The sequence below is a fragment of the Chelonoidis abingdonii genome, chromosome 4 (assembly GCF_003597395.2).
Source record: "Chelonoidis abingdonii isolate Lonesome George chromosome 4, CheloAbing_2.0, whole genome shotgun sequence".
Classification (NCBI taxonomy): domain Eukaryota; kingdom Metazoa; phylum Chordata; order Testudines; family Testudinidae; genus Chelonoidis; species Chelonoidis abingdonii.
This window is the reverse complement of record NC_133772.1, coordinates 91,985,683-91,997,963: the sequence shown is the minus strand read 5'-3', so window position 1 is coordinate 91,997,963 and position 12,281 is coordinate 91,985,683. Positions and strand designations below refer to the sequence as shown.

The following is a 12,281-nucleotide window of genomic DNA, read 5'->3' as shown; positions in this document are numbered from 1 at the left end:
TGCAATGCCATTTAACTTCTTCTAGACTAGGGTTTAATTTTGTGTTATCTAGTATAAGCTAACTAAAATGTTCTAAAGTCTAGTGTAGATGAGGCAGTGTATACTTTAACACATGCTAAACTGGTCAAGTTAAACCCTAGGCTCCTGATTGTTTTAGAAAAACCCAAACAGATTATGCTTCTTCTAGCATACTGCTTATTGCTTACATTGCATAAAAGAATTGTACTTTAAATAAAGTGTGTATAGAATATTTTTCCTTGATCTACACTTTATAAAATACGAGGACCCTGGTCAATTGTGGATCATTATTGGTCAGTTTTCTTTCACTGTGTTTGGTTGTCTAAATCTTTTCTTCATTATCTTCTTGGTTGTGGGAAAAAGAGTTGTATAACTTCCAGACCCCATTGCTGATATGAGCATACATATGCCAGCAACAAGGCAGGACTTTTGTTTGCAGCGAGGAAGAAAGGATTAGGCCACAACGTATGACTGGAAAGAAAAATGGAAGATTTTTGATCCATAACTGACCCAACTTTATGAATAAGGATCAGTGATCCAGCTATAATCTAAGCAAGATAGATCCAACATATCAGAAATTTATATTTCACTGTAAAATTCTGAAGTAAACTCTTACTCTAAAATGTTACATAGCATTATGCTGTAATAATGGAGTTCTGTCCCTTTCCTTGAAGGTGTGTAAGCCTTCATTTTTAGCTACAGCTGTGTCTGTACTTACTGCTCACCCAGAAGGTCAAATACAAGTGTATTTTTAAATAAATAAATAAAACTGGCCTTTATGCTACATTAATTGAGCCTTGTATTAACCAGAATAATTGATTTAGCACTTCTTGTAAATGTCAGTAACTTTCATTTCCTATTCTTCATTAGTGGCATGATACAGACAACAATCAAATGAATAGAAATGACAGAACACTTATCTTTTTGGATGAAAACGAAATGGATATGACAGCTAGTCACACTGCAGTGATCACACGTAACCTTAAAAGCAATGAAGAAATTGACAAACCTAGGAAAATAGACATCAAATCGTTTTTAGCTGGGTTAACATCTAAAAATGAAGGGCCAGAAATGAACAAGGAATTTCGTTTTTTCTGTGATCCTACAGAGGCAAATTATGCATGTCCGTCTCTTCAACAGAAGCCAGACTTTGACCCAGTAAAGAAAATAGATTTCAGCGAATTTCTGACAAGCCTGAAGTCAAGTGAAATGTTTGCCAGCCCCACTCTTGAAGGACCTGACAAGGAGAACCTATTTTTTGTCTCTTCACAACTTCCAGAAAGTAATGCATTTCCTCCAGTGGAGTGTGTATATTCCCATGCACAAGAGAACACTGGCAATGTGACTAGACTCTTCAGAGGACAAGATGATGGAATGGATATTACGAAGTGTCATGTATCTGACATTAATACCATGTTCTCCAATACTTCTGAAGCCTTATCAGAGCAATTAGAATGTGGTGATGTAACTGTGGCTTGTGGAGATATGGATTTGACTGCCAGCCAAACTGTAAAAATGTCCCTCTCCAAAAATAACACATTCAACGTTGAGAAATACAGTCAGACCATCAGAATGGATTTATCATCTAGTTTTGTGTCTGACCATTCTAGATTAAAGAGAACATCAAACAATCAAATGATTGTTCCACAGGACCCCCAAAGGCATGTTGAAAAGAAAACTGTAAGTGTAGAAGATGAGGAGGGTATTACTCAAAGCCATACTATCTTGATAGACAGTCACAAAGCATCACAGACCTCCAATCAAGGTTGCAGAACAAGGACTGTGGTTCCTGGATGTGTTTCTTTTGAGCCCGTCTTCCATGGTGATAAAACCATTTTCTTTTCCAGCTGTAATGATATGGAAGTTACTGGGAATTGTACGGTTGTAAACTGTAATGAAACTTCCAAGGCAACTGGCAAGTCTTGTTATGAAGCTTTTCAAAAACCAGGAAATGCCATCTCTTTGCTAATGGAAAAAACAGTTTCAAGAGATGACAACATGGACATTACAAAATGTCTAACTTCAGATAATCAAGTTCCCAGGGAATATAAAATGAATGCACACACAATATCTTCTGTGCCAGATAATGGAAGTGAAAAAGGGATCCAAAATCGCAGAGCTGCTTCTGAGACTCTGGGGCTAGATTCAAATACAAATCCTGGTTCTTGGACTTCTAAGAGCAGATTTCAACACAGCACAGTGACCCCTCTGCTTGTTTCAGGGCCAAGTGACAAAACAATAGTCTTCTCAGGGGAAGATATGGACTTGACTAGAAGTTATGTTGAAAAGGGCATTGCAAGTCAACTTCCTCCTGTCTCTGGTGGTATGTCCACCTCTGTGAAATTCAAACCTCAAAGTTTTGCTAACAAATCTAGCTCTTCTAATTTAAATGAGCAGGAAGAAATGGAAATAACTAAATGTCATGCTGTAGTCATTGACAATCAAAACACTGGAATAACTATAAGCCAACAACAAATGCAGCCTAAAACTGTTCCAGGAGAGAACTGGAACAAAGAAGTGAATGAAGCTGTAAGTCTTCTAAACCTTGACAAGGAAAATCCTCTTTCAGGAATGAGTGATCACATAGATATTAAAAGAAGCCATCCCAATCTCAAAACCATTATTTTTTCATCACAAGAGCAAGAGAGGGAAGTCCTTAAAAGCAACACCATTGCCACCAACAACTGTGTGCTGAAACCTTTGCAAAGGCAAAACTGTGAAATACCTCAACAATTGAGGAAAAGTCTAGTCAACCCTTCACTTGCCTATACTAATGACAAAACTGTTGTTTTTCCAGATGATCAAAGTATGGATATAACCAGAAATCATACTGCTGCTCTTGACTTTGCTCCTATTCTAGTAGCACAAGAATATGAGAGTACACGTATTCAGAACAGTGTAATATCTAAACCAAAACAACTACAAAATAAGACCCTCTTATTTTCTGGTGATTCTGATATAGATATTACTAGAAGTCAGACTGCAGCAATAGAATGTGGGAGTCTCAGAATGAACTCAAATCAAAAGAATGACACTCCTGGAAATAACCAAATTCCAGCCCTTGCTGCTCCAAGATTTTCTTTCACTTCCGGTGATAAAGCCATTCCCTCTGATATTAAAGGAAATGTGCATTTTGGGAAGACAGCGGGAATACACACTGACTCAAAAAATTCCAAATTGGAACAGCAAAGCCATACTATGGTAGCATTAAACAAGGTACTGTTAAATAGTGCAAATTCTGGGAGACTTTCTTCAACTAGTGAAGCATCTTCACTTTCTTCAAAACAGGACTTCACTAAAACAGCCAGAACATCGATGCCAGATACTAAAAATCCACAGATGGTGTCTCTTTTGGAAAAGTCAGTTGTTTTTTTCTCTGAGGAAAATATGGATTTGACTGGTAGCTGTGTAGTAAATGTTCCTGATACAGTTTTAACGGAAAGAAAAGATACTTTATTTCCAAAGAAAAAGGACTTAAGCTCATGCCCTACCATTATAGCTGCAGATAGTCTGCAGAAACAAGGATGTGACCAATGCCCCTTAAAGCCATTGTCACTTTCAAATGAGAAGACTGTCATATTTTCAGTGGATGATGATATGGAGATGACTAAAAGTCACACCATGGCAACAGACAGTAAAATTTACTTAGAAGGCAAGAGGTCAAGTAATGTAATACCCTTAATCCCTGCAGATAAAACTGTTGTATTTACATACAATGATGACATGGAAATAACTAGACCCAACACTGTTGTTATTGATAAACCTATGGAAGAGGCTGCATCCCAGTCTGTGCCAGAACTAGGAAAAGGGACTGGAAGGAAAAGTCTGATTGAATCAACCAGTGAAAAGACTGTTGTGTTTTCACTGGGTGATGAGAATGACATGGAGCTGACCAAAAGCCACACCATGGCAACAGACGATAAAATTTACCTACAAGGCAAGAGTTCAGGTAATGTAATACCCTTAATCTCTGCAGATAAAACTGTTGTATTTACATACAGTGATGACATGGAAATAACTAGACCCAACACTGTTGTAATTGATAAACCTATGGAAGAGGCTGCATCCCAGACTGTGCCAGAACTAGGTAAAGGCACTGGAAGGAAAAGTTTGATTGGCCTAACCAGTGAAAAGACTGTTGTGTTTTCACTGAGTGATGAGAATGACATGGAGATCACAAAGAGCCATACAGCACCAATAAATCGTGAAATTGCCCCACAAGGTGAGAGTGCACCTCAAACCCAGTCTGTAGTTCCTGGAGATAAAATGGTGTTTGTATTTAATCAGGATGATATGGAAATAACTGAATCTCACACTATTGATAAAATTATGGAAAGAGTCGTGCATGTGGATAGATTAAAACCGGATAAGTGGGTTGGACAGGAAGCTTCTTCAAATAGCAAAACAGTTGTGTTTGCAATGGGTGATGACATGGAGACTACTAAAATCCATACAGTGTCCTTAGATGATAAAATTGCCGTACAGGGTGGGCAGACCACTCGCATTGGTCCTGTACTTCCTATTAATGAAACCATTGTGTTTACATGTAACCAGGATAAGATGGATATCACTGCATCTCACACTGTTGCTATTAATAATAATAATCTTAAAGGATCTGAAAATCAAGAAGTGTCAAGTAAAACCCACCACCAGCAGAATTTATGTAGAACATCGGCCCCTATCTGTGGAGAGAAAATGCATTTTACGCATGCAGAAGATTTGGGTAATGGATGCCACTCAGATTTTAGGGATAAACATGGATCGGATTTCTCTACTTTATCAGTTTTAGTATTTCCCTATAAAAAGAAAGATGCAGATACACTGAATATCCACAATGTTGCCATGGAAAAGTCCATTGGTCCTCTTACTCTGTCACTTCCTGAAGTCACTTTGGATATTGTTCAGGAACCACAGAATGTTGTTAACCTTCCCAAGGGCAACCCAAGTTCTGTATACTGCCAGGATCTGAGAAAACAAGTAAAACCTAAATCAAAGAGAGTGTCTTTCAAGCTTCCAGAGAACCAAATAGAATCCCCGACTTACAAGACTGAAAGTGAAAGAAAAGTTGCTGAGAATAACCTCCTGGATTGTGATGAAGAAAATTGTAATGATGTGTCCCAGGTTCAACTTCCAGTCCAGCAGTTTCACTTATCTAAGGAGATCACTGATAGTTTGAACAGGGGTGCAGTTAATGTGTTGGATACTGGAAGTATAGACTTGAAAGATGATCCAGGGAAGTTGACTTCATCTGGCCATGAAAACAGACCCACAGAGTTAGACCTTGATGGACCAGACTCTGTTATACTTTATTACAAAGAGACTAAGGAAAATGAAGGAGTGTCTGCTGAATGGGAAGAACTTACAACAAATTCCCAAAAAGACTCTGAACAGACTAAGCCGTTCTCCCAAGTCAATGACATTCCTGCAGAACAAATAGATCCCAGCCTTGTGTCTAAATTATCAGGTATTGTTAATATTTGTTCAAGGCTAAAAAATTGTAGAAGGAAGTCTGAAGTTGTCCCAGTCTCTCAAACTGTTACTGTGTCTAATCTTGCTGAAACTTTTCCCAAATTGGCAACACAGCCAGAAGATCCTTTGAGTTTAGGAAAAGATGTTGAAAAGGAGTCTAATAAAGCATTTTATTTCAAAGAACTGGAAAATATATATTTTGAAACTGGAGATGCTCTGTTAGACAGAATACCTACAGATAAATGTCAAATGAGAAAGCTACCCCTAGGTATCTTCCCGCCTAAATTGCCAAACAAAAGGAATTCCAGTGTTCCAAGTGTAGAAGACCTCAATGCCAAATCAGTGGGCAGAGTAGAAGCTCAGGTTCCACAAATAAATTTAGTCACCAGCAAAACCTCTGACATCAGTCCCATTGGAAGGCAGAACTTGAGCCCTTCTCAGTATATAGATGAGGAATTGCTTCCCACGTGCCCAGAGGAAATGGATTCAGTTGAGTTTGTAAGTTATGAGCCCCTTGATGGAACCTGTAATGAGATGAACAAAAAAGAGATCTTTCACAATAAAAACTATCCATTAGAGGAGCAAGAAACTTTCAGCAACCAGAAGAGAGCTTGGGAACAAGAGGAAGAGGAACTCCAGAAAGGAAAGAAGATCAAGAGGGCTGAGAGCTGGGATGACGATACCACAAAAGAACAGCAGGTGAGCCTAATCACTCAGTAATCAGAATGTGGTCAATTATCCCAGGGCTTTGGTTTCATTCTGCCTAAATTATAGGAGTGTGAATTAAAAAGTTTTAGTGTAGTCTTTACTCTTGGTTTTCTCTCAGTTACTAGTTCATTAATGTTTATGGTTCTCTGCCTTTCCCCACTGTCTTTCCTGTCTTTTGCCTTAGCCACAAAATAAATTGATGTGTGGAACTCCCTACTGAAGTGAGAGGAATTTGGGATAACAGAGAGAGTACTGATTTTCATGCCAGTTTTAAAGCACCCACCCTTAATAGTTTCATGCTAATTCTTTCTTTGGTATGTGTTTATAGTCATCAAACCATTTGGCAGAGTCACATTGCTTCGTTAACTTTTCCCTACAGACCCAAACTTAGCAACATTTGTGTTTCTAGTAAGAAAGATGGAGCAGGATGCTGTTGATACTTAGAATTATGACCTGTTCTCCAGCAGAATATTTAACTTCATTCCTGCCAAATGCACAGGCAACCTTAATTATAGCATTTTTCAGTGCTTGAATTTGCAACCTTAATAATGTTCTTAGTTCTTTGTGTGTAATAGAGATTTAGCTTAAACTGATTCCTTATCGTGGCTTAAATTGAATTTGCCGTTTCCATACAGGATTTTACACAGATTTAATTAAATTGGTTTAAAATCATACCTTGAGTTAAACTACAATGCAACTTTGAATGTAAACAAGGAATAAGTCATTGTCCTTGCCCTGAATAGCTTTATCTGAGATAAGGCTCAACAAGTGAGGGACAAACAGCAGGAAGAAGGGATAGGGAGAACAAGGATAACAGTAATGAGGTCATGTGGTTATATAGACTGGTTGTAAGTCATGCCTTTCTTTGGCTTTAGTTAATCTCTTAGCTTTTTCTGTTTCTTTATTTGTAATTCCTGTGCCTACTTTTATTTTTATAACTTTGCCTGGCTCTTTTCTAAAATTATGTTTTTTAATTCCTTAGACTATTTCTATAATGAGAGCAGGTGGGGGGCATGAAACAGAGCAGACAAAGAACAAAATAGTTAACATTACCAACCGCATACAAAACAAGGTGCAACTGACTGGTTGTCCTTGGAAGAGTGATGTTCTGGAGTGGGACTGAACTGGGCTTTTACTTCACAAAGAGTGGTGAGAATGTCCAAAAGTTGGAAAGGTGACTGCAGCCCCAGCTGCCAGAAGAACTGGGAGTTAGACAGGTGGCTGGTATGGCCTTATGGTGGGATGCCTTACTATTTAGTACATATAAATAGGACCCTACCAAATTCACGGCCATGAAAAATGCATCACGGACTGTGAAATTTGGTCTTTTGTGTGCTTTTACCCTATACTATACTTATTTCATGGTGGAGACCAATGATTCTCAAATTGGGGGTCCTGACCCAAAAGGGAGTTGCAGGGGGTCACAAGGTTATTTTTTTGAAGATAGGAGGTGTCACATTATTGCCAATCTTACTTCTGTTCTGCCTTCAGAGCTGGGCAGCTAGAGACTGGCAGCTGTTGGCCGAGTGCCCACCTCTGAAGGCAGCGCCCTGCAGCAGCAGCACAGAAGTAAGAATGGCAACACCATACCATGCCATCTTTACTTCTGCACTGCCTGCTGGCGGCAGATCTGCCTTCAGCCTTGGGCACCCTGCCAGCAGCCACTGCTCTACAGCTGCCCAGCTCTGAAGGCAGTACTGCCACCAGCAGCAGCATATAAGTAAGGGTAGCAGTATCGCAACCCCCCTACATTAAACTTGTGGACCCCCCCCAACTCCTTTTTAGGTTAAGACGCCTATATTTCCAACACCGTGAAATTTCAGATTTAAATAGCTGAAATCAGGAAATTTATGATTTTTAAAATCATATGGCTGAAATTGACTAAAATGAACCATGAAGTTGGTAGGGCCCTTCTTATAATATGCAGACGCTAAACATGATTTGCTATGGAAAGTCACAACGTAGCTGTTATATAGCAAGTGTCCAAATAAATATCTGTTTTCTTAACACTGTTTGATTTCAGGCTACCTCCAGCATCATTTTGTCTCATACCCAAGCAGAAACTCAAGAGAGTGAAAATCCTCCAAGTCTATCAGCTAAAAGCCTGGAGAGGACCAACTCTAGCAACAGCAGCTGTCTGGATTCTCTTAAAGCTGACATAGATCTTAGTAGTAAGACTCTCTTGGCAGTATTCACCTAAAACTGTTAACTTATTTGGGTTTTAATCAACTTAGTAGATAAGGGTCTCTTACCAGCATTTATTTTCTCTGGGAATGCTGCATGTCATGTTATCTCTGTATGGTAATATGTATTAATCTTTTTCAGTTAAAATTGCTCTTTGACTCTGTGAATGAGTACAAATTGTAATGGCATTTTTCCTAAGAAGTGATTTAGAAAAAGCAGACTCTTGTTACTAGTTGAAGGAAGGCCTACAATAATTTTTCTCTGTCCTCACCAGAAATGGTGGTTATATTCATAATAGAGAGGCTCATGTGTCATGGATCAATTGAGATGACACAAGGGGAACATGTACTAGAGAGAACTGAAGAAAATATAGATAAGTTTCTTTCATTTGATTATTCAGCCAAAGAAGATTTGAAAGTTGGAAATATACTTTGAACAGAAAATCCAATTAAAATGTAACTTAAAAACAAAAACATCCTTGAAATTTGAGAATGTTGGAGTGAAGATTCATAAGCAACTTAACTCTGATCCCATAACCCTTTTCACCACCAGCCTAATAAGTCATGTGAATAATATTCAAATAGTATTAGGATATATTCTAAAACATAAACATTAGAAACTTCATATCATTAACTACTAATGAACTTTCCTATTACCTCAAATTTCCCCAACAGTATTTCTTTTGCTGCTAAGCCCTGGTCTACATTATAAACTTACGTCAGTATAACTACATTCCTGAGGGGTGTGGAAAATCCATAGCCCTGAGCGACATAGTTATACCAGCCTGTAACTCCCAGTGTAGACAGCACTATGTTGACGGGAGGGCTTCTCCTGTCAACATAACTACTGCCTCTCAGGGAAGTGGGGTACCTATGTCGATGGGACAAGCTCTGCCTTTGGCGTAGATAGTGTCTGCACTAAGCCCTACAGCAGTGCATCTGCATTGCTGTTGTACTGTACGTGTAGACAAGCTCTGCATATGCATATTTTTTAGGCAGAAAAAGCATTGTTCATATGGTTTGAAGGTCAAACTCTGAATTATATGAAAATTGTTCTGGTAATCTGAACTGGTATGGACCTACAGTCATGACTTCATCTAGTTTTATTTTTGAACCACAGCAGTCTCCTCTCTCTCTAGTGCAGCGAAGCAGTCAGATGGAATCTCAGCTTCTCATGGACAGTATTTGCGAACAGAATTTATTTGAGGTATGTAGATATCTAAAAGGCTTTTAATTTTTTTCCTAGTAAGAAACATGTTGCTGTCTTCTCTTTGGATACTCTTTTGGATGCACCCCAGCTAATGAGCATACTCTAATTAGCACTTTATTTTCTCTGTAGAAATTTCAGGATGGTGTTATCACAGTAGGGGAGTTTTTTACGCTTCTCCAGGTCCATATTCTAATTCAGAAGCCCCGGCAGAGTCATCTTCCAGCCAATGTGAGTATCTAACCTCTCAAACGCATACTTATCACTGCCACTTAAAATGTGTTTCTCGGTCTTTATTTCAATTATTTTATAGAATCTGACTAAAGACAGCTAAAGAAGTTGAATTGTAAAGATCTTTGTTATCAGGGCCACAGACTAACCGCCCTTTTCCCCAGTTTACTTCTGTATAAATATGGACAGTTTATTTTCCAGCCCTGTAGATCAGGTCACCTCAGAATTATTACACACTAAGGGCTTACCTACATGAATACTTAGTTTGTGGCATGCCAGGGTGTGAATCTACCCCCACTAGCCTGCGCGCTAAGTATCTGTGTGGGCACTTCTGACATGCACTAGCAGTTCTTTTGTGTGCATTGATCTACTCCCGTATCCTGTACTCTGCTTTGAAACTGGTTTTGTAAATATATTCTGGAGTGCAGCTTTTATTTGGTAAAATGACAATGGTTACATTGGGGCTGGTCTAGTCCAATTTCTGTTTCTGATCTCTTCCTTGTGCCAGTAGGAACTGCTCGTTGTGCCAGAGATAATGCCACAGCACTCCTGGAAAGTGGGAACATTTAGCTTCTTACAACAGCAATCTCTGACTAGTTTAGGAGTAGCTTTGGCAGGATATTTTATTGTATTTTAATGTCTTGAGGGCATTCTGCACCAAAAAATTAAAAATTAGACACACAATATTTTAAAATTCTGCAAGTTTTATCTGTCAATAAATAAATGCAGAGGCTTCAGCACAGCGGTGTGGGGAGCACAGGCCACTGGCTGCACAAAGGTGGAAGGTCACCCTGCTGCCTCTCCACCCCCAGGACACGGACTCAGCAGTGAGGCTGCACCCAACCCTGACATAGCACAAGACCTGAATCTGCCCCAGAAACACCCTGGGGCCATGCCCCTCTGCCCCTGGTGTGGGGCAAGTAGGCTCAACAAGGCAGGATCTAAGTGTGGAGGGGCTCAATGTGGGGGGGATCCACATGTGGGGTGAGAAGACTCTGTGTGGGACAGTCTGGGTACAGGCAGCTCAGTTGGGGGGGTCTAGGTGTGGGGAGATCTGGATGCACAGTGGCTTGTTCCAGGTGCAAAGGCAATGGAACTCTACAGGGGCTTCCGGGTGAAGGTTGTTGGGACTCAACGGAGTGGTCTGGATGTGGGAGTCTCAGGAGAGGCATTTGGGTGCTGTGGGAGTGGGGCTTGGTGGGGTGAGGGTCTGGGTGCAGCTAGTTGGGGGTCAGTCTCATGGGGGTCTGGATGTGGGGGCTCAGGGTGGTGCAGGGGGTGGGGCATCAGGTTGGGGGTTTGAATGCAAGGATCTCAGTGGGGGGTGGTCTGGGTGCAGGGGTGAGGGTCCAGAGGCAGAGGGTCTGGGTGCAGGGGTTGAGGTACAGTAGGGAAGGGTTCTGGAGGTATTGGGTGAGGCTTAGCAGGGATATCTGGGTATGGGCGGTCTGGATGCACAGGGATTGGGTGAATGCGAGAGCAGCACCCCGTAAGCTGAGGAGTGATGGGGGCAGGAAGCAGGGGAGGATACTGAGCTTCCTGCAGCTGGGGGAGGTTTCTAGGGGTGGGTCTGACACAGCCCCAGCCACTCCTTGCAGGGGAAAGGGAAGTCCCAACATTTCCTGCCTCCAGCCCAGCCAAGACTAGCAGCTGATCCCTGCTCAGAATAGGAGCCACTGGCTGGGGTGTCCCCAACCCCGCAGTGATTTACCTCTCCACCAGCTGCTCTGGGTACCTGAAATGTTGTACCCGTGCTGCTAGGGAATGGTGTGTCAATGCTCTTGCAGAACCCTGGTAGAGTGACGACAATCAATGGTACACAATCATTCCAGAGTATAAAATATATCAGAAGGACAGAACAGGTCGTGGACGGGTGGCACTATATGTGAAAGAAAATGTAGAATCAAATGAAGTAAAAGTCTTAAGTGGATCCATATGTTCCATAGAATCTCTATGGACAGTAATTCCATGCTCTAATAAGAATATAATAGTAGGGATCTATTATCGACCACCTGACCAGGACAGTGATAGTGACAATGAAATGCTAAGGGAGATTTGAGAGGCCATCAAAATAAAGAACTCAATAATAGTGGGGGATTTCAATTATCCCAATATTGACTGGGAACATGTCACCTCAGGACGAAATGCAGAGACATTTCTTGATACTTTAAATGACTGCTTCTTGGAGCAGCTGGTACAGGAACTCACAAGGGGAGAGGCAATTCTTGATTTAGTCCTGAGTGGAGCGCAGGATCTGGTCCAAGACATAACTAAACATGACCCCATAGAAATAGTGACCATAATACAATAACTTTTAACATTTCTGTGGTGGGAAGAACACCTCAACAGCCCAACACTGTGGCATTTAACTCCAGAAAGGGGAACTATGCAAAAATGAGGGGGTTAGTTAAACAGAAATTAAAAGGTACAGTGACTAGAGTGAAATCCCTGCAAGCTGCATGGAC

At 40.6% G+C, this 12,281-nt stretch overlaps 1 protein-coding gene across 2 annotated transcripts in view; it reads left to right on the top strand.

Moving 5' to 3' along the window:
- The window catches only part of KNL1 (kinetochore scaffold 1), a 50,227-nt gene that overhangs the window by 15,559 nt on the left and 22,387 nt on the right, over positions 1-12,281 (top strand). For both annotated transcript variants that reach the window (XM_075065468.1, XM_075065469.1), the window contains exons 10-13: positions 889-6,186; positions 8,219-8,366; positions 9,518-9,585; positions 9,718-9,816. In XM_075065468.1, the coding sequence (XP_074921569.1) occupies positions 889-6,186; positions 8,219-8,366; positions 9,518-9,585; positions 9,718-9,816 (5,613 nt within the window). The remainder of the gene's footprint in view (positions 1-888; positions 6,187-8,218; positions 8,367-9,517; positions 9,586-9,717; positions 9,817-12,281) is intronic.